At 41.0% G+C, this 24,674-nt stretch overlaps 1 protein-coding gene across 4 annotated transcripts in view; it reads left to right on the top strand.

Annotated features, from left to right (window-relative positions):
• LOC126088364 (ester hydrolase C11orf54 homolog) overlaps window positions 1-24,674 on the top strand; it is a 140,757-nt gene that overhangs the window by 62,789 nt on the left and 53,294 nt on the right. For all 4 annotated transcript variants that reach the window (XM_049906521.1, XM_049906513.1, XM_049906505.1 and 1 more), the window contains exon 3: window positions 9,183-9,281. In XM_049906521.1, coding sequence (XP_049762478.1) covers window positions 9,183-9,281 — 99 coding nt within the window. The remainder of the gene's footprint in view (window positions 1-9,182; window positions 9,282-24,674) is intronic.

The following is a 24,674-nucleotide window of genomic DNA, read 5'->3' as shown; positions in this document are numbered from 1 at the left end:
ATGAAAAGGGTTGACACGAACATCATTCCAACCCGCACTGTCTTCTTGACATTTGACAAAGTTCAACTCCCATCGAAAATCAAAGCAGGCTATGAAATAATTTCCGTTCGCCCTTATGTCCCAAACCCTACGCGTTGCTATAGGTGTCAGCAGTTCAATCACACCAGCCAGTCCTGTTCCAATCCGGCCAAATGTGTTACATGTGGCAAGGATGCCCATGAGGGTGCTTGTCCACCTCCATCCCCTCGCTGCATCAACTGTATGGGTGACCACGCTGCTTCCTCTCGAGATTGCCCCGTTTTTAAGGACGAAAAGCTCATCCAGGAAATAAGAGTGAAGGAAAAGGTGTCGACCTTTGCTGCTCGAAAATTATTCGCCAGTCGACAGCCCACCGTGCCTCAGGCAGGAAAATACAGCACTGTCCTTGCTTCTCCTCAGCCAACAAAGGAGGCGGCCACGCAGACTTGCGACCTCACCTTTAGTGCCACGGTCGTCAGATCGGCCAGCGCAAAGATTGCCTGTTCAACCTCACCACTTTCGCCTGCCCACTCTATGGCTCACCCTTCATCGGGTTCTGCTAAATCTCGAGCCCAAAAGTCAGACACCAAGCCTTCCAAAAAAGAGCATACTCGTGAAGAGTTTTTACGTACCACAACTTCCCAACCATCGGTTCCTCCTTCATCTAAACATCATACTTCTAAGAAGGCTACAAAGAAACCCAGTTCCTCTCCTTCTCCGCCAAGGCGTGTCCCATCTACACCACCACCTGGCGGAAATCGCCCTCGGCCGTCTTCTGTGTCGCCGAGGCGCACTGCTGGTGGCCGGTCCACCGGCTGATCGCTGGTGGCAGGAGCTGCTCCTGACCAACCTATGGATCAGGATCTTCTGCCTTCGGCTGAATGCCATTCCATGCTGTCGGTCACTAGCTCCGAGCAGTTATTGAGTTGACAGCACCTTTGGTCACATTCCTCCATTTTCTGTTCACCCCATGTCCATTATCCACTGGAATATCCGCGGCATTCGAGCCAATAGGGATGAATTGTCGATCCTCTTACGATCCTACTCGCCGGTCATCTTCTGTCTTCAGGAAACAAAGCTGCGTCCCCATGACCGCTTTGTTCTCCCTCATTTTCAGTCCGTCCGATATGATCTCCCCTCTGTTGATGGCACTCCAGCCCATGGAGGACTCATGATTCTTCTCCATGCTACTCTCCATTATCACCCAATCCACTTAAACACTTCCTTCCAAGCTGTCGCCGTCCGTCTTTCCCTTTCCGGATACACGTTCTCTCTTTGTACTGTATACATTCCATCGTCCACACCAATGGCATGAGCTGATCTCCTTCATCTTCTTGGTCAGCTTCCACCCCTCTATTTGCTGGTTGGGGACTTCAATGCCCACCACCCGCTTTGGGGATCTCCACATCCTTGTCCACGTGGCTCCCTATTGCTAGACGTCTTCCACCAAGCGGATCTAGTTTGCCTCAACACTGGGGTCCCCACATTTTTGTCTGCCTCCACGACAAATTTATCTCATTTGGACCTTGCGGTCGGTACTGTTCCCCTGGCTCGGCGCTTCGAATGGTTCGCCCTTGATGATACACACTCGAGTGACCACTTTCCATGTGTCATCAGACTGCAGCCTCAACTGCCATATATGCGTCCGAGACGCTGGAAGTTTGCCCAGGCCGACTGGACACTTTTTTTCGTCTCTAGCGACCTTCGATGACCGTCACTTTCCCAGCGTTGACGATGAGGTCACACATGTTGCCGACGTTATTCTTACAGCTGTGGAACGTTCAATACCACGCACCTCCGAATTGCCCCGGCGCCCCCAAGTTCCTTGGTGCAACGAGGCATGCCGTGACGCAATACGCGAGCGGCGACGTGCTCTCCGCGTTTTCCGCCACCATCCTACTTTGACCAACTGTATCCGCTATAAGCAGTTCCGTGCGCGATGCCATCGCGTCATCCGCAATAGCAAGAAGGCAAGCTGGAAATTCTTTATTAGCTCATTTAACACCTTCACTCCCTCCTCGGAAGTTTGGAGTCGGCTTCGACGGTTCTCAGGCGCGCCTAGTTTCTCCCCAGTCTCTGGGCTCACTGTCGCGCATGATACATTCGTGGACCCCGTCGCAATTTCTAACTCGTTGGGTCAGCACTTTGCTGAGATTTCAAGCTCTTCCAATTACCCGCCAGCGTTTCTCCCGAACAAACGTGCAGCGGAAGTGCGACCTCTTGCTTTCTCCTCTCAAAATCGCGAAAACTACAATACTGTTTTCTCCATGCGGGAACTCCAACATGCACTCTCTTCTTCTCGCTCCTCCGCCCCAGGACCGGATGGCATCCACGTCCAAATGTTGCTGCATTTATCAACCTATAGTCTGCATTACCTCCTTTGCCTTTATAATCGAATTTGGACCGACAGTACTTTTCCCAGACGATGGCGGGAAGCTATCGTCATTCCTGTTCTGAAACCTGGAAAGGACAAACATCTCCCCTCTAGCTATCGCCCCATTTCTCTCACGAGTAGTGTCTGTAAGGTTTTGGAGTGTATGGTGAATAACCGTCTCGCGTGGTGGCTGGAGTCCCGCAGTCTTTTAACACCTGCCCAATGCGGATTCCGACAGCATCGTTCTGCCGTTGACCATCTTGTTGCTCTCTCCACTTATATCGTGAACAATTTTCTCCGGAAACGCCAAACAGTAGCAATATTTTTTGATCTGGAGAGAGCATACGATACCTGTTGGAGGACGGGCATCCTCTGCACACTGTTCTCTTGGGGCTTTCGAGGTCGGCTGCCCCTTTTTCTTCGCGAATTTATGGCAGAGCGCACATTTAGGGTGCGGGTGAACACTACTCTCTCCCGTACTTTCTCCCAAGAAAACAGGGTACCCCAGGGCTCCGTGCTGAGTGTTGTACTGTTTGCCATTGCCATCAATCCAATTATGGATTGTCTCCTTCCTGATGTCTCGGACTCTCTCTTTGTGGACGATTTTGCGATCTACTACAGCTCTCAACGGACCAGCCTTCTTGAACGGCGTCTTCAAGGATGTCTCGATCGCCTCCACTCTTGGAGCATCGAAACCGGCTTCCATTTCTCTCCCAGTAAGACGGTTTGTGTTAATTTTTGGCGACGTAAGGAGTTTCTTCCACCCTCCTTACATCTAGGACCTGTCAACCTTCCGTTTTCAGACGTCGCTAAATTCTTGGGTCTTATGTTTCACAGAAAACTATGCTGGTCCTCCCACATTTCGTATCTTTCGGCTCGCTGTCTGCGATCCCTCAACAGCCTCCGTGTCCTGAATGGTACCTCCTGGGGAGCGGACCGAGTGGTCCTTCTCCGCCTCTATCGCGCCTTAGTGCGCTCGAAATTGGACTATGGAAGCATAGTCTACTCCTCTGCTCGGCCGTCTATTCTTCGGCGTCTCGACTCTATCCACCACCGTGGATTACGTTTAGTGTCTAGAGCTTTTTTCACCAGCCCTGTGGAAAGCCTTTATGCTGAGACTGCTGAACCTCTGCTGTCCAATCGGCGAGCAGTCCTTCTGAGTCGTTATGCCAGCCATCTGTCTTCCATGCCTGCTAATCCAGCCCATGATATATTTTTCGACGCTTCCTTTGATGTAGGGTATGCAGGCCGCCCCTCCTCCCTACTACCACCGGGAGTCCGCTTCCGTCAACTGCTCCATTCTCTTTCCTTCCGCTTTCCTAAAACCTTCTTGACAACTTGGGGTACAGCACCACCTTGGCTCCGTCCCCGGATCTGCCTGCTCCGTGACCTTTGTCGATTTCCCAAGGATGGTACCCCTTCACTTGTTTATCGTCGGGCATTTGCTGCTCTCTGTGCACAAATGACGGAAGCCACATTAATTTACACCGATGGCTCGAAAACGTCGTTAGGTGTAGGGAGTGCCTATGTTGTTGGCGACACCCCAAATCACTTTCGGCTTCCCGACCAGTGTTCGGTCTATACTGCGGAGCTTTACGCTGTTCTCCAGGCTATCCACTACATCCGCCGCCATCAGCGGATACAGTACGTTATCTGCTCCGATTCTCTCAGCTCTCTCCTCAGTCTCCAAGCTCTTTACCCTGTGCACCCTCTGGTCCACCGGATCCAGGACTGTCTGCGCTTGCTCCACCTGGGGGGCGTCTCGGTGGCGTTCCTCTGGCTCCCGTCCTGTCGTTGGTATCTGCGGAAATGAGGCGGCCGATATTGCAGCCAAGGCTGCAGTCTCTCTTCTTCGGCCAGCAATTCAATTGCTTCCCGTCGCTGATCTCCGGAACGTTTTAAGTCGTCGTGTTGTTCATTTGTGGCGCGCGCACTGATCGACACTTCCCCAAAATAAATTGCGAGACGTAAAAACTCTTCCTTGTGCTTGGACCTCTTCCTCCTGAACGTGTCGTCGGGAGGAGGTAATTTTAACTAGACTCCGGATAGGGCACTGTCTTTTTAGCCATCGACATCTTTTAAGCGGCGATCCTCCCCCACTCTGTCCCCACTGCTCTCAGTTGTGGACGGTAAGACACCTTTTAATTGAGTGCCCCTATTTTACTCCGTTACGCGCCCGTCTACAGCTGTCACCTGATATATCGTCAATTTTAGCAGATGACACGCGATCGGCCGATCGCGTTCTAGAGTTCATTCGTGCCAGTGAAATGTCGTCAGTCATTTGAAGTTTTTTTTGGGACAACCAACCACCTTCTGTAGTGAATTTTTAAGCCTTCCTTCTGCTTTTAGTTTCTCCAATTTTATGACTTTCGTTCCCATTGCTGCTAGTTTCCGTTTTTGTTTTTTTACTGTTTCCTAAGTCACAGACCTTAGCAGTTTTGCACCCTAAAACCATAACAAAAAAAAAAAAAAAAAAAAGGCAGATGCGACTCAGCATCTTCGCTATATGGTGAGTGGCAACTTTCCTTTTCATAATATTGTTACATTCCATCCTGCAAGGTTGTATACATGGAAGAACCCTGGAGATACTAGGTTTCAGATATATTATATAATGGTAAGACAGAGATTTAGGAACCAGATCTTAAATTGTAAGACATTTCCAGGGGCAGATGTGGACTCTGACCACAATCTATTGGTTATGAACTGTAGATTAAAACTGAAGAAACTGCAAAAAGGTGGGAATTTAAGGAGATGGGACCTGGATAAACTGACTAAACCAGAGGTTGTACAGAGTTTCAGGGAGAGCGTAACTGAACAATTGACAGGAATGGAGGAAAGAAGTATAGTAGAAGAAGAATGAGTAGTGTTGAGGGATGAAATAGTGAAGGCAGCAGAGGATCAAGTAGGTAAAAAGACAAGGGTTAGTAGACATCCTTGGGTAACAGAAGAGATACTGAATTTAATTGATGAAAGGAGAAAATATAAAAATGCAGTAAGTGAAGAAGGCAAAAAGGAATACAAACATCCCAAAAATGACATCGACAGGAAGTGCAAAACGGCTAAGCGGGGATGGCTAGAGGACAAATGTAAGGATGTTGAGGCTTATCTCACTAGGGGTAAGAAAGATACTGCGTACAGGAAAATTAGAGAGACCTTTGGAGAAAAGAGAATCACTGCATGAATCTCAAGAGCTCAGATGGAAACCCAGTTCTAAGCAAAGAAGGGAAAGCAGAAAGGTGTAAGGAGTATATAGAGGGTCTATACAAGGGCGATGTACTTGAGGACAATATTACGGAAATGGAAGAGGATGTAGATGAAGATGAAATGGGAGATACGATACTGCATGAAGAGTTTGACAGAACACTGTAAGACCTGAGTCGAAACAAGGCCCCGGGAGTAGACAACATTCCATTAGAACTACTGACAGCCTTGGGAGAGCCAGTCCTGACAAAACTCTACCATCTGGTGAGCAAGATGTAGGAGACAGGCGAAATTCCCTCAGACTTCAAGAGGAATATAATAATTCCAATCCCAAAGAAAGCAGGTGTTCACAGATGCGAAAATTACCGAACTATCAGTTTAATAAGTCACAGCTGCAAAATACTAATGCGAATTCTTTACAGACAAATGGAAAAACTGATAGAAGCCGACCTCGGGGAAGATCAGTTTGGATTCCATAGAAATGTTGGAACACTTGAGGCAGTACTGACCCTACGACTTATCTTAGAAGAAAGATTAAGGAGAGGCAAATCTACATTTCTAGCATTTATACACTTGGAGAAAGCTTTTGACAATGTTGACTGGAATACTCTCTTTCAAATTCTGAAGGAGGCAGGGGTAAAATACAGGGAGCAAAAGGCTATTTACAATTTGTACAGAAAGCAGATGGCAGTTATAAGAGTCGAGGGACATCAAAGGGAAGCAGTGGTTGGGAAGGGAGTGAGACAGGGTTGTAGTCTCTCCCCAATGCTATTCAATCTGTATATTGAGCAAGCAGTGAAGGAAACAAAAGAAAAGTTCGGAGTAGTTATTAAAATCCATGGAGAAGAAATAAAAACTTTGAGGTTCACCGATGACATTGTAATTCTGTCAGAGACAGCAAAGGACTTGGAAGAGCAGTTGAACGGAATGGACAATGTCTTGAAAGGAGGGTATAAGATGAACATCAACAAAAGCAAAACAAGGATAATGGAATGTAGTCAAATTAAGTCGGGTTATGCTGAGGGAATTAGATTAGGAAATGAGACACTTAAAGTAGTAAAGGAGTGTTGCTATTTGGGGAGTAAAATAACTGATGATGGTCGAAGTAGAGAGGATATAAAATGTAGACTGGCAATGGCAAGGAAAGCGTTTCTGAAAAAGAGAAATTTGTTAACATCGAGTATTGATTTAAGTGTCAGGAAGTCATTTCTGAAAGTATTTATATGGAGTGTTGCCATGTATGGAAGTGAAACATGGACGATAAGTAGTTTAGACAAGAAGAGAATAGAAGCATTCGAAATGTGGTGCTATAGAAGAATGCTGAAGATTAGATGGGTAGATCACATAACTAATGAGGAGATATTGAATAGAATTGGGGAGAAGAGGAGTTTGTGGCACAACTTGACTAGAAGAATGGATCGGTTGGTAGGACATGTTCTGAGGCATCAAGGGATCACCAATTTAGTACTGGAGGGCAGCGTGGAGGGTAAAAATCATAGAGGGAGACCAAGAGATGAATACACTAAGCAGATTCAGAAGGATGTAGGCTGCAGTAGGTACTGGGAGATGAAGCAGCTTGCACAGGATAGAGCAGCATGGAGAGCTGCATCAAACCAGTCTTAGGACTGAAGACCAAAACAAAAACAACAACAACATCCTGGATTTTCCATTGTTTGATTTTTGGTCTGAGATTAGTTTAAATTAGGTTAGATGTGCTTTTTGTTCCAATTTATCCACAGTGAGGAGATCCTCTGGGATGGGGAACATGTCAGAAAATAAATATACAACAAATATTTACAGAACAAGAGCAGATATGCTAATGTACCTTCCACAGATCCCGAATAAAATGGCCGTTGTTGATGTGGAAAAAACAGTTAACAGGATATAAAACTTGTCAGTAAATATTAAATATTCAGTACACTTAGGTACATATGATAATTCTTAGGCTATTGTGTCCATCCATCATCAATAAATAAATAAATAAATAAATAAATAAATAAATAAAATAATATAAAATTACAGTGATCGCATTACTGTAAAAAATTTGTACAGAAGTCAGATTGTTCTCAGTATTCACATTATGTGATATTATTGATGACATACACACATCTGTCCGTTCTGCAAAGAAATTCATCTATGGAGTAGAAGGTAGAAGTTGTTGGCCACCAATAAATCCTTTCGACTCTTCTCAAACTGAACTTTATTGCTAGTTAATTTTTTTTTTTTTTTTTTAATGGCTCCTGGCATGTTACTGAAAATAAGTATTGCTGACTAGTGGACACCTTTCTGGACCACCGAGCGGGGTGGCGCAGTGGTTAGACACTGGACTCGCATTCGGGAGGACGACGGTTCAATCCCGCGTCCGGCCATCCTGATTTAGGTTTTCCGTGATTTCCCTAAATCACTCCAGGCAAATGCCGGGATGGTTCCTCTGAAAGGGCACGGCCGACTTCCTTCCCTAATCCGATGAGACCAATGACCACGCTGTCTGGTCTCCTTCCCCAAACCAACCAACCAACCACCTTTCTGGACCAAAGTAATTGACTTTAAATTTTCAGCAGCTCTGTGGTATGTTCCTTCCAGTTAAATTTATTATCAAGCTGTAATGCGAAGAATTTAACACTGTCAACTTCCTCTATCTGCTTGTCATCATATTTTAGGCATATACTGGCAGGAAACCTTTTACAAGATGTAAAATGCATATAGTATGTTTTTTCAATGTTTAGTGGCACAGAATTGGCTAGGGACCGTTTATTAATGTCCACGAAAAATTCATTACCCAATCTTCTAAGGCCATACTTGATTTGCTATTTGTTGCAATGTTTGTATCATATGTAAACGAAAAAAACTTGGCACTGTTAATGTTACAGATGAAAGGTCTTTGATATGCACAAGAAAAAGTAGGGGCCTAGGGTGGAACTTGGTGGACGGAACATGTTGTTGGTTCTCAGGTGGATGATGCCAAATAGCTTAATACAAGTCTCTTTCCTGTTGGCAGCCTTTGTTTTCTGTCAGAGATATAGGGTTTGAACCATTTTGCAGCACTTCCTGTTACACCACACTATTCTAATTTACTTAAAAGGATAGTGTGATTTACACAGTAGAATACCGTTGACAGATCATAAAATATATCAGCAGCCTGTAATTTATTTTCTAATGAATTAAGTACATTTTCAGTGCATATGTGAATAGCCTTCTAAATATCAAAACCCTTTAGAAATCCAAATTGTGACAGGGATAATATTTTATTTGTGATGAGATGGTTAAAAAGGGCGACTCTGTATTACCTTTTCTAAAATTTTTGAGAATGTGGGCAAAAGTGAAACTGGATGGAATTGATGGTGTTTCTTACCTCATTTCGTATTCAAAGACTGAACTTAAGCATATTTGAACAATTGAGGAAAAATTCCACTGATAAAGGAATGATTAAAGAAATAAGATAAAATGTCACTAAACTCAGAGGCATACTGTTTAATCAACATTAACAATGTAGCTCAAAAGTTTCAGTACAAAACTATTTTCTTACAATTAATTTTTGCATGCATTATCTCATTATAGTTGTAAAGCATCTTTGGATGTAACTTTTCAGTTCTTGGCAGTGGCCTCACAAGCAATTTTGCAGACGTCATTGTTGAAGTCGTGGACTGTCCAGATTTAACGCAGCAACCTTTTACCTTGGCATGCAAGGGTAAGTCTTGGCATAATGTGGCAGTATCATTATATCATTCAGAAAGGAGTGGCACATTAAAGACTTGGTATATTCACTGGAAAGTCTTCAGAAACAGCGGTGCAACAAGATTAAGATAGTAATAATCTTAGTTGTGGCCAACGTAATATACAAGTTTGAGTTAACTAACTAGGAAGAGAACATATCTTGAAATGAATAACTGATACCGACAACTGTGAAAGACTCAGTCTGCTGCATCCTAAGTATAGGTATTACAGCATGAAGTCATTTGACAGTTACAATATTTTCATTCTTAGGTTGTAGCCAGTGTTGACAACAGCTATCAAGACATAAAATTATGTTAAATAATTAGTTTATTTGTTTTCCATGGCCAGATACAATATTTATTATAAAATAGTTTCTTAAACTTGAGAAGCTGAGTTGCAGTGGAGTAAAGGAAACATGGCAAGTATAAAAAATGAAACAAATAGATGACATGTTTGTCTATGACAAATTATGTTTGAGTAACAGTGAACATTTTGCAATTATTTAGATTTAATTTATCACACAGTAATTTTTTTCTCAGTAAGACATCCACAAAATGCTACTGGGAAACTTCCCCAGCTAAGCCAAAGTCACTGTATGGAGCCATTTCATTGTAGCTTATCACAAAGTTTACCTCTTAGAGTAGGTTTAATTTTTACCTTTCACCATGAAATAAACTTCATGCCATAACTTATTTATTTTAATATTATACATTGATGTAAGTATAAACTTTTTGCTTGCAAAAGTGTCTGTGTAGATTTCATTTTACCTTAGGCTGTGCAGAAAGCCAACTGCCACTTAGGAAAAGTCTGGTCCAGAAAATCAGCCATTTACGTAATTTAAAATGTTACTGTCACATCTTAGTTTGATATAGCTTAAAGGGCAATACATAATGAAAATACCAAGCCCAAACTTCAAGGTTTATTTTCATCTTTATTTTAGATCTGTGATAGATTACAAATTTTACAATAATAATGATGGAAAGTATAACTATCCTAAAAAATAATAAAAATTAAAAAAATTGTTTGAGATACAATCTTCAGCAATTTTGCATGTAATTGGTCTTAGTATGAAAAGTCTGAAACATTTTGGCATTCAGAGACATATGTTACAATCAGGGCAATACCAACTTGTTTCTTTTGTGTTTACTTTGTCAGTCAATTAAACATATCTTGGAAACCATGTTGGCTGCTGCTTCAACTCAGTTCCAACAGTTTTATAAGGAAAGTGCCGTACTACAAGCCTATTGCCAATGTTACACAAGGCACAACTTCTTGAGTCAGTGTTGTACCTTTCTGGAAGAGTCCTTCACCAATTTCTTCAGACTATTGGCCACTTAGATATTTTTCCCTCCAATACAGTTCTTCCTCTGGAGTATCCAAAATTTCTTACACACTCAACAAATGTGACACATTTATATCAGAACTGTAGAGAACATCAAAACCTAGTGAGTTCACATACAAATATCGCAACAACCCTAGCACACATTGACTTAGTCTCGACACTGACTCTTAAGTTTGCTATTGATTCTGTTGACGTAATTCTATGAATTGACAATAGAGGGCAGCACCTGCCAAGGGACAGCTAGTGTGACATCCCTACATTGTTCTCATATGAAGCCAGTCCAGTTTTCGAGTGATAGTGGCTTGTGCATAGTGAAACATCATGGGCTGAGACATACTTCGGCATGGTCTTTTGAATAGTGTGTCATGGCTGGGTGTGTTCAGGATTCGTTGCCAAAGTGTTAATGTAAAATGATGGTTCTGTATTTATCTATTTTATTTTTCTGTTTTCAGTTTCCCAAATATGAGTATCTATAGTCAGACCTACCCATGTTTGTAATTCTTCTTCTTACTGTTTCCACTTACTCTAAATTGATAAGTTAGTTTTAAGGCAGGGATTATTGTTATTGTAGAATATACTGTTTTATGGTAATTAATAAGTTAAAAGTAATTTATCAAAATACTTTAACAGGTATCATAGTTTAGCCATGTGTAACTTTTACTCTAAAGCAAAGTTATGATGCCTTAACATTTGTATGATTTGGTATATTGTTGCTATGTGCAAATATCTCTCTCTCTCTCTCTCTCTCTCTCCCTCTCCCTCTCCCCCCCCCCTCCTTCCTCTCCCTTCCGTCCCTTCCCCACCCCCTTCCCCACCCTCCCTCACCCCACCCCACCAACCCACCCACTCCTTCCCCTAGTCCCCATCCCCTGTGGTTGCCCAGCAGAGTGAGTGTGAGTGGGGGGAGAAAAAAATTGGGACAAATGGGGAAAGGAATGCCATGCACAGCATGGATGGGGTAGTGGTGTATTTGGGTGTGGAAATGGAGGTAACCAGTGATTGTTAGATAGTGGCAAAATGTGGATGAATTCTGGTAGGTAACAATCAGTAAACTAGAAAAATGATCAGGTAGAGAAGGGGATAGTGTGAGGGAAAGAGAGAGAGAGAGAGAGAGAGAGAGAGAGAGAGAGACTGGGGGATGTGGGAAGGCACCCACCACTAAAAGTACCACCAGTTTTGAAAGTTCTCACTGACTCATTCCAAAGAAAGCTCTGCAGCCTTGGAATCCACAGGTGTCACATCTACAACAAAAGCAGCAGCAATCTGAATATGCTTGTAACTTTGAATATGCTTGTAATTTTGCCAGAGCCTTACAGACAGGCAAAATCCTGCCCTGCTACCCTAGAAGCTGATTTTCAATGTAATTTCAACCAGTGGTAATTAAAAACAGATTGCAAGTTACAGTAAATGGTTTGTCTGACTACAGAGTTTGAATAACAAGAGTAAAGATAGAGAATATGAAAAAATATTCTTCAATGGAAACATACAAATAAATAATGTTTGAGACAGAATATTTCAATAAGATAAAATTGGGGATGTAGTGGTTAATAAAAAAGAAAAAGAAAAGAAAAGAAAAGGAAAGGTTGGAAATGTGGGAAGAAATGGTGAATAAAAAGGGGGTTTTAAAATCATAAATGACCTTGAAAAAAGGAAAGAATGGAATGCAAATCGGACTTCGTGTTACAGAAAAGTTATCGGACTTCGTGATTCGGAAAAGCTATTGTTGGGGTGGTCCTTGCGGCGTTTTTGAGCAAAAGTTAAACCACTACGGTTCCTTTGGGGTGGGTGCTGATTTTGGTTACTAATATGAGTAAAATTTGAATGGCGTGAATCGCCTCTGTAAACTACGTCCATTTGATCTAAGAAGTTTAAGAAAGTCTTAACGTCATTCTCCGGTACTCCTATTAATCTGTCTTGGTATGGAAAGGGTAAGTGGCTCTTTAAAGTGTCAATTATCGCCGGCAAGTCAGCTGGTTTGGTCCAGTACAATGTCTTGTCTAGGTACCTCTCGAAGTATTGTCTTAATGTCTCTTTTTTTAGGGTCATAGGCCTCGAGGTTGCACACTTCTCTCCTTAGACTCTGTTGCTCATTCTCGGACCAGAATTGGTCCAAGAAGGCTTGTTCGAACTTTTCAAACGTAAGGCACCGCTGCTTCGTAGCGGCACCCCACTTAGCTGCTCGTCCTCTCATGAGATTGGTGACGTATCTGATTTTATCGACTTCTGACCAACTACGTGGAAGAACACCGTCAAATGATCTAATAAACACAATAGGGTGGACTTTGTGCTTGTCCTCACTGGAAAATGTCTGGAAATACCCATGCCTTACAAACGTGTCATCGGTCATGCCGGTTGGTATAGCACTATTGACGTGGTTTGTGTCACTTGCTGCTCTAGGTGTCGTACCGTAATATTGCTCGTTTGGTGGAAAAGAAAGCGGCACATTGTAATTTTGACTTGAAATAGGTGATTCCACAATAGGTGTTCTGTCTGTGTCATTAGCCATGGTTTTAGCTGTTTTGTCGTTCCCTGACGATGCATTTGCACCAATCGCCAAACACGGCACAACATTGTCTCATAATTTTGTCACTTCGTCTTCTATGTGTTTTGTCTCGTCTTTAACATGTGTCTTTGTTTTTGAAAGTATGTCCTGTGTAATTGTTTCAAGTTTTTTGTCCAGATAGTCACACAATTTACATTCATGTACAATTCTCTCGGCCATGTTGGTGTCGTTGTTTAGTGACTCGAGGTCCGCTCGGTCTTCTAATTTTTCTATCTTTTCTTTGAGGTGGGTTTGTTCAAGAACTACCATTGTGATTTGTTGGGTAATATTTCCCACTTCTTCAGTCAGCTTTTCTTGGGTGGAGCTAGCTGAAGTGTGGGCCTGAGCTAACTCTTCCACACGGGTGTTCACTTCCTGCTGCACATTAACTATTTGAGTTAATTGATTCTCACATCGGGTGATATTGTTTTTTGTTTCATGTGTGAATGTAACCAAAGTTTCTTCCTGTTTAGTGACTCAGTTGGACACTGTCTCAAATCGCTGGCTGAGCTGTTGAGTGGTGTTATTTAATTCTGTCATCTGTTTTGTCGTTCGTTCAAAATTTTTGGTCATAGTACGGTTTAATACGTCAAATTTTTCGTCGCTTGTATCTAGCCTTTGTTTAAAGTGCTGACCAAGTGCGTCCAGTTTTGCGTCAATTTTCTGACTAACGTCTCGTTTCATGTCTGCAAATAACTCTAATAGTCGGTCCAGTTTGTCAGTTTCCTGCATCCGATTTGTGTCACATTGCTGAATTTGTCTCATATTCGGTTCTGACATTGATGTTAACAATGGCGCTGACGGTCTAGTCTCGCGTCCATTCCATATTTGTCATTTAAAGTCGCCATCTGTGTATTATCACAAATGTTGCGAGTTTGAGGCAAAATCATTGCATTGATCTGTGAACTCATCCGCGGAGGGAAACGCGGACTTTCTTGTTGGTTGAAAGATGAATCTACTTCACTTAACTCATCTGCCGAAACTATCTCTACCTTACCGCGTTCCTTTGTAATAGGATGTATATCGTAAGTCAAAAAGGGAATAATATAAGTCTGATTAATAAAGATTTGACTCGAATTTAGGATGAAATATTTTCTCGTTAATGTAAATGATTGCTCTATTGCAAACAATGGTTGAGAAAGATGCAGCAGGGCGGACAAAATTTTTCGTAACAAATGACTTTTTGGCGGTCAAATTCACGATTCTCGCATGCTACAACAATACTATAATTACCACAAACTACAATAGAGATAGATAATTTTGGAAAAATCTAGAAGAAACTACAGGATGCGTGGAAAGGGAAAAATGGATTCTGCAGTTGGCTATTGAATGTTTGAATGAAACATAATTGTGTGACTCACCATTAAATTTTCTGTCCTGCAGCGGCTGGTCAGACACTTCTGCGTAAATCGTATTTGTCAAAATATGGATTTTCTTAATACATCTCCATCGGATAATCACCAAAAGGTCTCAAAATAACAGTTTTGCATCAATATATGCCATGAAAAGAAAACAGATTGAATTAGTTACAAAAATTCTTTACAATATTGTTGTATAATCATTTGCTTAGGTACAATAAAGTTGGTGTTTTCGTTATCCTTTAAACTTCAGGATTTTTGGTTATTCTCTGTTGGGAAAAAATACAAATCAAAGTTTCAAATTTGCTCAAAAACGACACATCCGAAAATTACGTCCTGTCGCGGGAGCCAGTTGTAGTGGTTAATAAAAAAAGAAAAGAGAGAAGAAAAGAAAAAGAAAAAAAAAAGGTTGAACATGTGGAAAGAAATCTTAAGTTAATTTTTTTTTTTTTAAATCGTTAATGACCGTAAAAAAAGGGAAAGAAAGAAAGAAATGCAGATCGGACTTCGTGTTACAGAAAAGTTATCGGACTTCGTGATTCGGAAAAGCTATTGTTGGGGTGGTCCTTGTGGCATTTTTGAGCAAAAGTGAAACCAATTTCCACTACAAAAATTATTGAAAAAGAACAGAGAATAACAAAATGTAAAGGGGGAAATGGCATAGATAAGAGTTCATCCTTTACCATGTTAATGTGTCTTCTTGTTTCGTGCGGCATCCAGGTCTTCAAAAATCCCCTACTTCATTTCTGCGTGAAAAGTCTGCTCCGAAATTTTGCAATAAGTTTCATTGTCCAGGAATTTCTAATGTATATAAAACCATCTTGATATAAATGCAATTTATTTGAGTTGCTTTTCACCATCCTCCGAATTTCATAACAACTTCCACAATGTCTACACATTAATAAGTTTTTTCGTCTTAATCAGATCACGTCTGCATTAAGCTTCCGCTCTCGAAAGACAATCGAAACGGCTAGAAAAACAAAAAAGAGTTACAATTGTACTATTTTCTCTCTGCCGTCGAGCATTCATACCACTGCGACGGTATAATTTTTGTCTGAGGGAACGAGTGTAGCGCGGCGAAATTCAAAGTCCCGCTACAGGGAGAAAGGATAGATAACATCTGCAATCCATTACGCTACGAGGAGAGAATTTTAAGGACTTTTGTAAATAGGTAAAACATATGCAACATGGAAAATAATAAAATACTCATAGATTCAGGTTCATATTCTTTGTTTGCCATTGACCACATGCAGCGGAATAGACTGTATATTGATGAAATGATACAATAGCAATCACTTATTAATTAATGTTCACATTACATGTGCAGATTATTTATCCTACATTAACCAGTTGTACAGAATTGCAATCATAGTATTAAAACTGAGATTCTACACTTCAAGTGTCCAAAATTCTGCTAAACTGTATAATGGATCACACAACTTACTTTCAAAATTATTAAGAGGTGTATTGAGTGCAGAATGTGATAATTGATTAAAAGATTTTCAGACAGTTCACTTTGTGGGACTTGCCTGCTTTGTCAGCCTGTGCCTAGTAATATCAATATTCTTTCTTTTTCTGGTGTCATGACATAGTATACTCTCTCCAGTGTAAACCCTTGTTACGTTGTTTTAGCATATATCAGTGATGCATAGATATAAAGATTTATCATTGTCAATGTTTTGATCTTAGTGAATAAAGGACAGCTGTGTTCCTTTGGACCAACCTGACTTGTTATTTGTAGCATCTTTTTCTGACTCGGTAGTACATCATTGCAGCATTGAAGAAGAATGGTCCAAGAACAGGGCCATGAGGCACACCAGACATGACTTTCTTCAACAGAAGACACAAGCTGTCTTCTATTATTATCATAGATAAAGATGAGACATAAATGGAAAGGGAAAGGAAAATAGGGATCCCTATTTTCCTTTTCTTTTTCCTTTCCCTGTTGCTTCATAACCTGGGTTGTGAGTAACTGAATCTCCTTTCCCTTCTTCCCTTTCTTTCCCCTCTCTCCTCCCTGATGAAAGAACATTTCTTCCGAAAGCTAGGAACGTAAATTTTCAGTTCTGTTTTATGTGTATCTATCGGCTGTACTGAGCTGAGGTAAGTACTGGCCAGCCCCTCTATGTCTTTGTTAGTATTTGTTTCACATCTTTATATGAGATTTTCCATTAATCATTTACACAAAGCATTAAGTTCTTCAAAGACACATAATTGGCTGTCATTTTTGTATCTGGTTGTTGAATTTTTATGTTATAATGGTATTTACCCACTTTCAGAGACACTATCTTTCAGCATGACCCTGTCTCCACTCATCTGACACCTGTAAATCAAATCGAGTATCTTTTTAGAAGTCTTATAGTGGGGTATGCACACATACTTCAGACAAATATTTTCCTAATTTTTGCCATTTTTGTTGTGTTTAATATTTCTAACTGTGCCTATTGCTAAGTTTCTTCTCTAGTTCTTTGGGAACATTACCAATTTCTCCTCTTTATCATTTCCTCTTGCCTTTGAATGAAGGATGAAAATTAAAGTAATGAAGCCTTTTGCCCTTCAGATTCCATGAATGTAATGAAAATGGGGGATAGTTTGTAGCCCAGAAGATCTGTTATGTTTTCTCCTCTCATATTCCATTCAGGAGTTATAGTAATTTTGCATCTAAAGACTGTCTTTGCTGTAAAAAGTCCGGAATAATCTTTTTATCTAAGTTACTAAATTCCAATAATCCCTAATCTGTTTTTCAACTGAAGCTGGGAATTCCATGATATTTGTTCTTTTGCTTACTGACAGTCCCAATATTTCCCAGTTTCTCAACTGGAAATTGGCATGTCTCTTTCATGCATGACAAGACTGTAATTTTACCAGATCCATGCTGTGTGAGATAAACTGAACGTTTGTATATACATATCTTGAGATATGATGTGCTGATAGGTGGTGGAACTACATACTTGTGGGCTCCACACTCTAAATTTCCTTTGTGTAGTTTTTGTATAAAATGCATTTAGCCTAAAAAACATTGGCCGTATGATCTCAGTTGATGATTTTCATTTATTCAGTCAGCAGATTCATTCTAACTCAGTGTGATAAAACATTTCGCACTTGGCTCCACTGTTGCATAATACATATGAGGACTATGAAAATACGTCTGCCTTCTTTAACATCCAAAAATCTTCTACTCTTTAAATTCAGAGCATCAAACATGGCGGACTCAGTCCAAAATCAAATAAATGATTATATTTTAAACTTCTTACACAGCTGATGAATGGAAGACAATATTTGTGACAAAAAGTGAACAAAAGTTGGTGATTTTCATGCAATAATTCTACATTTAAGTAATGATCGTTCATTACAGAAAGACAGTTTATAGTTCCTGTGTTTAACAGGCCAGTGGACATGGCTGTGGTAGTTGTACTGAAAATTCTTTTGACAAAATTATTTTTTTTTAAGTTTGCATTTCTCTGCAAGTACATTTCTGAGTTTTGTATGTTACTTTAGAAGTATACAAATCAAAATATAATTCTGATATCAGTGATATTCTAAATCAAGGACGTTTTGAAAGACAGTTTAAATATTTCACAGTTTGATAACAACTCAGTACAGCAAGACTGTCGAGATTTAAAGTTTGTTGCATATGTCCCATTGTAACCTTGCTGTTACCTGTACAAATGCTGTTACCTTTAGAAATATGCCTTCAGTAGCTGTGCTTCCATTAAATCTGATGAAACCTTAGTATTGAAAATAGGCCATTTTTCAGTAACATAGCCTGCACCAGATCTGCATTTAAAACACTTTACATGCACATGGATGTTGAATAAACCACTGTTTATGGCCAATTTGAGTCTCATTTACTTAATTTATGCACAGATAAGTGGATAGCCACATACTCTGTTGATGTCCTGTAGTATTGTCTCAGGGCAGTAACCTAAAACTGAAGTAACTATTCATAAAAGTTTAAGTGTAGCAAACAAATATTTAACACAGTCTGAGAATTATACCCCTAAAACACAGTATGAAGGTAATATGGACTGTAATTATCATTTGGAAATATCACATTTCTCAGTCTAATGCCATTGTAACAGTTTTGCATTAGCCGTTATTAGGAGAATAACACTGTTGTTGTGAATAATTAAAAGTTCACAGTAAATCATTAAAACCAGCTACTGGATCATGCACTGAACCACCAGACATAAAATTTAGATAAAACCCAGTACATTTTCCAACTTGTAGTTTGTACTAAATCATTGGCAGTACATTTCCCAGCATTGATGGACACAGATCTCGTACATTCCATAACCTTCAGCAGAATCATTAAAACATGCCTCTTTGATAAGTTTCTATCTATCTATATCCGAATCCCGCTCCAGCTACTGCCGGGTCTGGATGCTGACGAGTCCTCTCCATTTGGCTCGGTCCTCCCACCACTTTTCTTCCTCCACTTGCTGCCAGGTCACACCTCTCCTTTTAACAGATATTCTCACTCCCATTTTCCACCGTGTTCTTGGGCGCCCTCTAGGTCGTTTCCCATCCATCTCTAGTTCTTCCATAATTTTGGGGAGTCTCTGCCCATGTATCCTCTTAACATGCCCATACCATCTTAATCTCTTTCTTTCAATTTCTTCTCTCATACTTTCTTGTTTGAGGTCCTTTCTAATCTCTACATTCCTTACTCTGTCCATTCTTGTTTTTCCCTTAACTGCTCTGAGAAATTTCATTTCCCCTGCTTGCAGTCTGCTCCAGTCCCTTTCTTTCATTGTCCATGTTTCTCCACCATAGGTGACAATAGGGAAGTAATAATTCTTACACATCAGGAGTTTTGCTCTTTCTGAAACTTCATTATTCCAAATCAGATGTTTTATTGTTTGGTAGAAATTGCCTCCCTTCTGTAACCTCCTATTAATTTCGTTAGTTATTCTTCCATCCCTAGATATTTCACTCCCTAAATAAGTGAAACTTTCTACCACTTTGAGGGGTTCTCCATTCAAGGTAATATTTCCATTGATTCCTTTCTCTCTTCCAAATACCATTACTTCACTCTTATCTTTATTTATTCTTAATCCATACCTTTTCATTATTTCCTTCCACGCATCAAGCTGTAACTGTACATCTACCTTTTTATCACCCCATATTACCATATCATCTGCAAAAATCATCTTTTTGTCTTTTTCTTTTACTATATCTTTAACTGCCCTATTCATTCCCTCCATCACAACATTAAAAAGCGCAGGAGATAGAATACTTCCTTGCTTAAGTCCTTGTCTTATTTCGAAGTATTCAGAGTTCCCCAATGGTGTTCTAATTCTACAATTGTGGCCTCTGTACATTGTCTTTATAACATTATTGTATCCATCTTCTACACTCCTGGAAATGGAAAAAAGAACACATTGACACCGGTGTGTCAGACCCACCATACTTGCTCCGGACACTGCGAGAGGGCTGCACAAGCAATGATCACACGCACGGCACAGCGGACACACCAGGAACCGCGGTGTTGGCCGTCGAATGGCGCTAGCTGCGCAGCATTTGTGCACCGCCGCCGTCAGTGTCAGCCAGTTTGCCGTGGCATACGGAGCTCCATCGCAGTCTTTAACACTGGTAGCATGCCGCGACAGCGTGGACATGAACCGTATGTGCAGTTGACGGACTTTGAGCGAGGGCGTATAGTGGGCATGCGGGAGGCCGGGTGGACGTACCGCCGAATTGCTCAACACGTGGGGCGTGAGGTCTCCACAGTACATCGATGTTGTCGCCAGTGGTCGGCGGAAGGTGCACGTGCCCGTCGACCTGGGACCGGACCGCAGCGACGCACGGATGCACGCCAAAACCGTAGGATCCTACGCAGTGCCGTAGGGGACTGCACCGCCACTTCCCAGCAAATTAGGGACACTGTTGCTCCTGGGGTATCGGCGAGGACCATTCGCAACCATCTCCATGAAGCTGGGCTACGGTCCCGCACACCGTTAGGCCGTCTTCCGCTCACGCCCCAACATCATGCAGCCCGCCTCCAGTGGTGTCGCGACAGGCGTGAATGGAGGGACGAATGGAGACGTGTCGTCTTCAGCGATCAGAGTCGCTTCTGCCTTGGTGCCAATGATGGTCGTATGCATGTTTGGCGCCGTGCAGGTGAGCGCCACAATCAGGACTGCATACGACCGAGGCACACAGGGCCAACACCCGGCATCATGGTGTGGGGAGCGATCTCCTACACTGGCCGTACACCACTGGTGATCGTCGAGGGGACACTGAATAGTGCACGGTACATCCAAACCGTCATCGAACCCATCGCTCTACCATTCCTAGACCGGCAAGGGAACTTGCTGTTCCAACAGGACAATGCACGTCCGCATGTATCCCGTGCCACCCAACGTGCTCTAGAAGGTGTAAGTCAACTACCCTGGCCAGCAAGATCTCCGGATCTGTCCCCCATTGAGCATGTTTGGGACTGGATGAAGCGTCGTCTCACGCGGTCGGCACGTCCAGCACGAACGCTGGTCCAACTGAGGCGCCAGGTGGAAATGGCATGGCAAGCCGTTCCACAGGACTACATCCAGCATCTCTACGATCGTCTCCATGGGAGAATAGCAGCCTGCATTGCTGCGAAAGGTGGATATACACTGTACTAGTGCCGACATTGTGCATGCTCTGTTGCCTGTGTCTATGTGCCTGTGGTTCTGTCAGTGTGATCATGTGATGTATCTGACCCCAGGAATGTGTCAATAAAGTTTCCCCTTCCTGGGACAATGAATTCACGGTGTTCTTATTTCAATTTCCAGGAGTGTATATCTATCTTCTTCAGTTCTTCCCAGAGTCTTTCCCTGTCAACTGAGTCATATGCCTTTTCTATGTCTATAAAAACCATTATCACCCTTTTGTTATACTCTCAACTTTTTTCCATCAGTTGACGGATAGAAAATATCAGGTCGATTGTGCTCCTTCCTTTCCTAAACCCATGCTGTTCTTCACTCAGCTCCTTTTCTATCTTTTCACTTATTCGATTTAGTAAAATTCTTTCAAAAATCTTGGCTGTATGACTCATGAGGGTTATTCCTCTGTAGTTTTTACAAAGTCTTTTATTGCCTTTCTTGAAGATGGGAACAATGTCTCCTGTTCTCCAGTCGCCAGGTATTTTACTATTTCTCCACACGCTTGATAGTACTCTATACAGCCACTGCATTCCCACTGGACCTGCTGCTCTTATCATGTCCACTGATACTTCATCAGGTCCTGGGGCTTTCCCCCCATTCATCTTCTTCACAGCTTTTTCCATTTCTTCCTGTGTAATTTGTCCTAATTCTGCTTCCCAACTTCTCTCAATTTCTCCATTATTTGTTGTTTCCTCATGTACCTGGTCCTCAGCGTTTAACAGCTTCTTAAAATGTTCTTTCCAGAGATCTTTTATATTCCCTGGATCTTCAATAATGGTACCGTCCTCTGTTTCCATCTTTACTGGTACTTCAGAAGCCTTCCTTTTATTTTTCATCATTTTATAGAACATTTTCTTATTGCTCTTCACATCTTCAAGTTTTTTTGTAAACTCTTCCCATGCCTTTTTCTTTGCTGTTTTCACTATTTCTTTGCACTTCTTCTTTTCCTCTATATATCTTTTATGGTCTTCGTCATTTTTAGTTTTCCACCATTTTCTCCATGCTCCATTTTTTCTTCTAACTGTTTGGATTGTGGTATCATCCCACCAACTTGTCTGTCTTATTTTTTCCTTTCCAGATGTTCTGCCACATACTTTTTGTGCTGCTTCGACTAAAGTGTCTTTGAATAAACTCCATTCTTTTTCTACCTCGCAGAAAACTTCTTTTGGGAATTTTTGTGTTATTAATTCTCTGTACTTCTCAGCACATTCACTTTCCTTCAATTTCCAATCCCGTATCCTCGTCACTTTCTTCTGTTTTCTATTTTTCACACACTGATTCATTTTCCATTGTCCCACCAGTAATCTATGGTCTCCATCAGCACTCACACTTGGAATTACCTTCACATTTGTTACTTTCTCTCCCCATTCCCTATCTACTAGAATATAATCAATTACACTCTTCGTTCTTCCATCCCAACTGTATCTGGTAATAACATGACGTTCTCTCTTCATAAACCAGCTGTTTGCTATTTTCATTCCATTTCTCTGGCACAAATCCAGGAGTCTTTCCCCTTCTTCATTTCTACCTCCATATCCAAAACATCCCAATACTTGCTCAAATCCCTTTCTGTCTTTGCCTACCTGTGCATTAAAATCTCCCATCACTATATTAGCACTCTCTATATGGTTTTCTAACACATTTTCAAAGTTTTTTCATTTTGATAAGTTTACATTAATTAAAACTGAAGTTAGCTATTATTGTTTACTGGAGTTCCATGAATTAAAATTAAAGATGTACATTTCTGAGTAACTGAATAGAGGGAATTTCATTTTGAAAAGGTCTTTTAGATACAAAAATGATATCTATCAAATTTTGCTAGTTAATTTGCCTTAATATAGAATTCTGTTTCAGTAACAGCATTTTAACTAAGGATCTTAATTACTTAGAAACTAAATGAATGCAAAAGTTGCTAACATATTTTCATCACTGAGTGTATGAATCCTTTAGTTATGTATGTAGCTTTTTCATGTGCTTCATCAGGAAGTTAGTAATCAGGCATATGTTTACATGTGTACAATGACAACGAAATCTGAAATTACTGATATTTTGTAATTAGCACAGTTTTTAGGCAAAATAATCATACTTATTGGATTCTAAATAATCAAAAGAGGGAAATAGATAATTAAGTTAAGATGAATATGTCATTAGACAGTATTCAAGATTTTTAGATACTGTGCACATGTCCTATAAATGGTAATATTGAAGATATCCAAAACTTTCAAAAAGAAATAAATAAATAACTGAATAAATAATTGTGTGAGGAAAAAAAAAACATATCAGCTGGACAGATCCATCTGCTTTGTTACACTGTCTTCTAAGCTTCCTAATAAACTATAAATGCCCACGAGTTGTTACATTTTGTAAATAAGCAAATTTTCAAGTTATTTATTTTGTTAAATTACATTTCATTAATATGTATCAATTCAGATGGCCTTTTGGTCTGTTACAAATGTTATGATTATTATGAAGCTAAACTGAATGCTATTGTTGTTTAAATTGCTTCAAAATCTATTATTCCTAAATGTTTGCATGTTCCAAATGTGATTGTAACTACGGTTTGTTAATCATTTCTTTGCACCAAGAATATAAGCTGAATATTATGAGTATGTACAGGTATAGGTAGCAAAGATAGTATTCCAAAGTTTGCTATTAAAATTATGGGTATTATATGTTAACTGAGCTGAGAAGGCCCTATGGGAACCCTGAAATGTGACGGCTAACGGGGCTCTGGTGAAGCTGCAATAGGCCTAGCAAGCCAGTAGTGGATAAATCAACTGCTTTTAAAAAGGGAACATGCCTCGGATCACGGAACGGATCTAAAGGAAACCGACCAAGCAATGGAAAAGGATTACGAGATGGTTTACAACTGGGCACCCTAAACGTAAGGACTCTAACTGGGAAGTTAGAAGAAATTGTAGAAATGATGGATAGGAGGAAATTGGACATCTTGGGACTTGCTGAGACTAGGTGGAGAGGATTTGGTGAAAAACCACTAAGTAAAGGATGTAAACTGTACTGGATAGGGAATGAGAGGGGAAGAAATGGAGTGGCAATAGTGGTTAGAGAGGGTCTGCAGGAGGAGGTGGAAGGTATCAATGATCGAATGATAAAAGCCAGAGTACAGGTGAAAGGAAAAAGCATTGAAATCATCCAAGCATATGCCCCACAGGTGGGGTGTACAAAAAAGGAGGAGGAGGAATTTGAAGATGACATGCAAAAGCAGCTAAATGGAGGAAATCAGATTATAATAGGGGACCTCAATGCACATGTTGGCACAGACAGGAAAGGATTCGAGGAGATAATGGGACCAGAGGGCTGGGAGAACCGAAATAGAGAAGGAAAGTTGTTGCTGGAATTCTGCAAGAGGAATGGGCTGGCGATCGCAAATTCCTGGTACAAGAAGAGAAGTAGTCAGAAAATAACTTGGTACAGTGGGGACTGGTCCCAAACTTCAGTAGTAGACTATATACTAGTGGAT

Source organism: Schistocerca cancellata, chromosome 1, assembly GCF_023864275.1.
Source record: "Schistocerca cancellata isolate TAMUIC-IGC-003103 chromosome 1, iqSchCanc2.1, whole genome shotgun sequence".
Lineage (NCBI taxonomy): Eukaryota > Metazoa > Arthropoda > Insecta > Orthoptera > Acrididae > Schistocerca > Schistocerca cancellata.
This window is presented reverse-complemented; position numbering and strand designations above follow the sequence as displayed.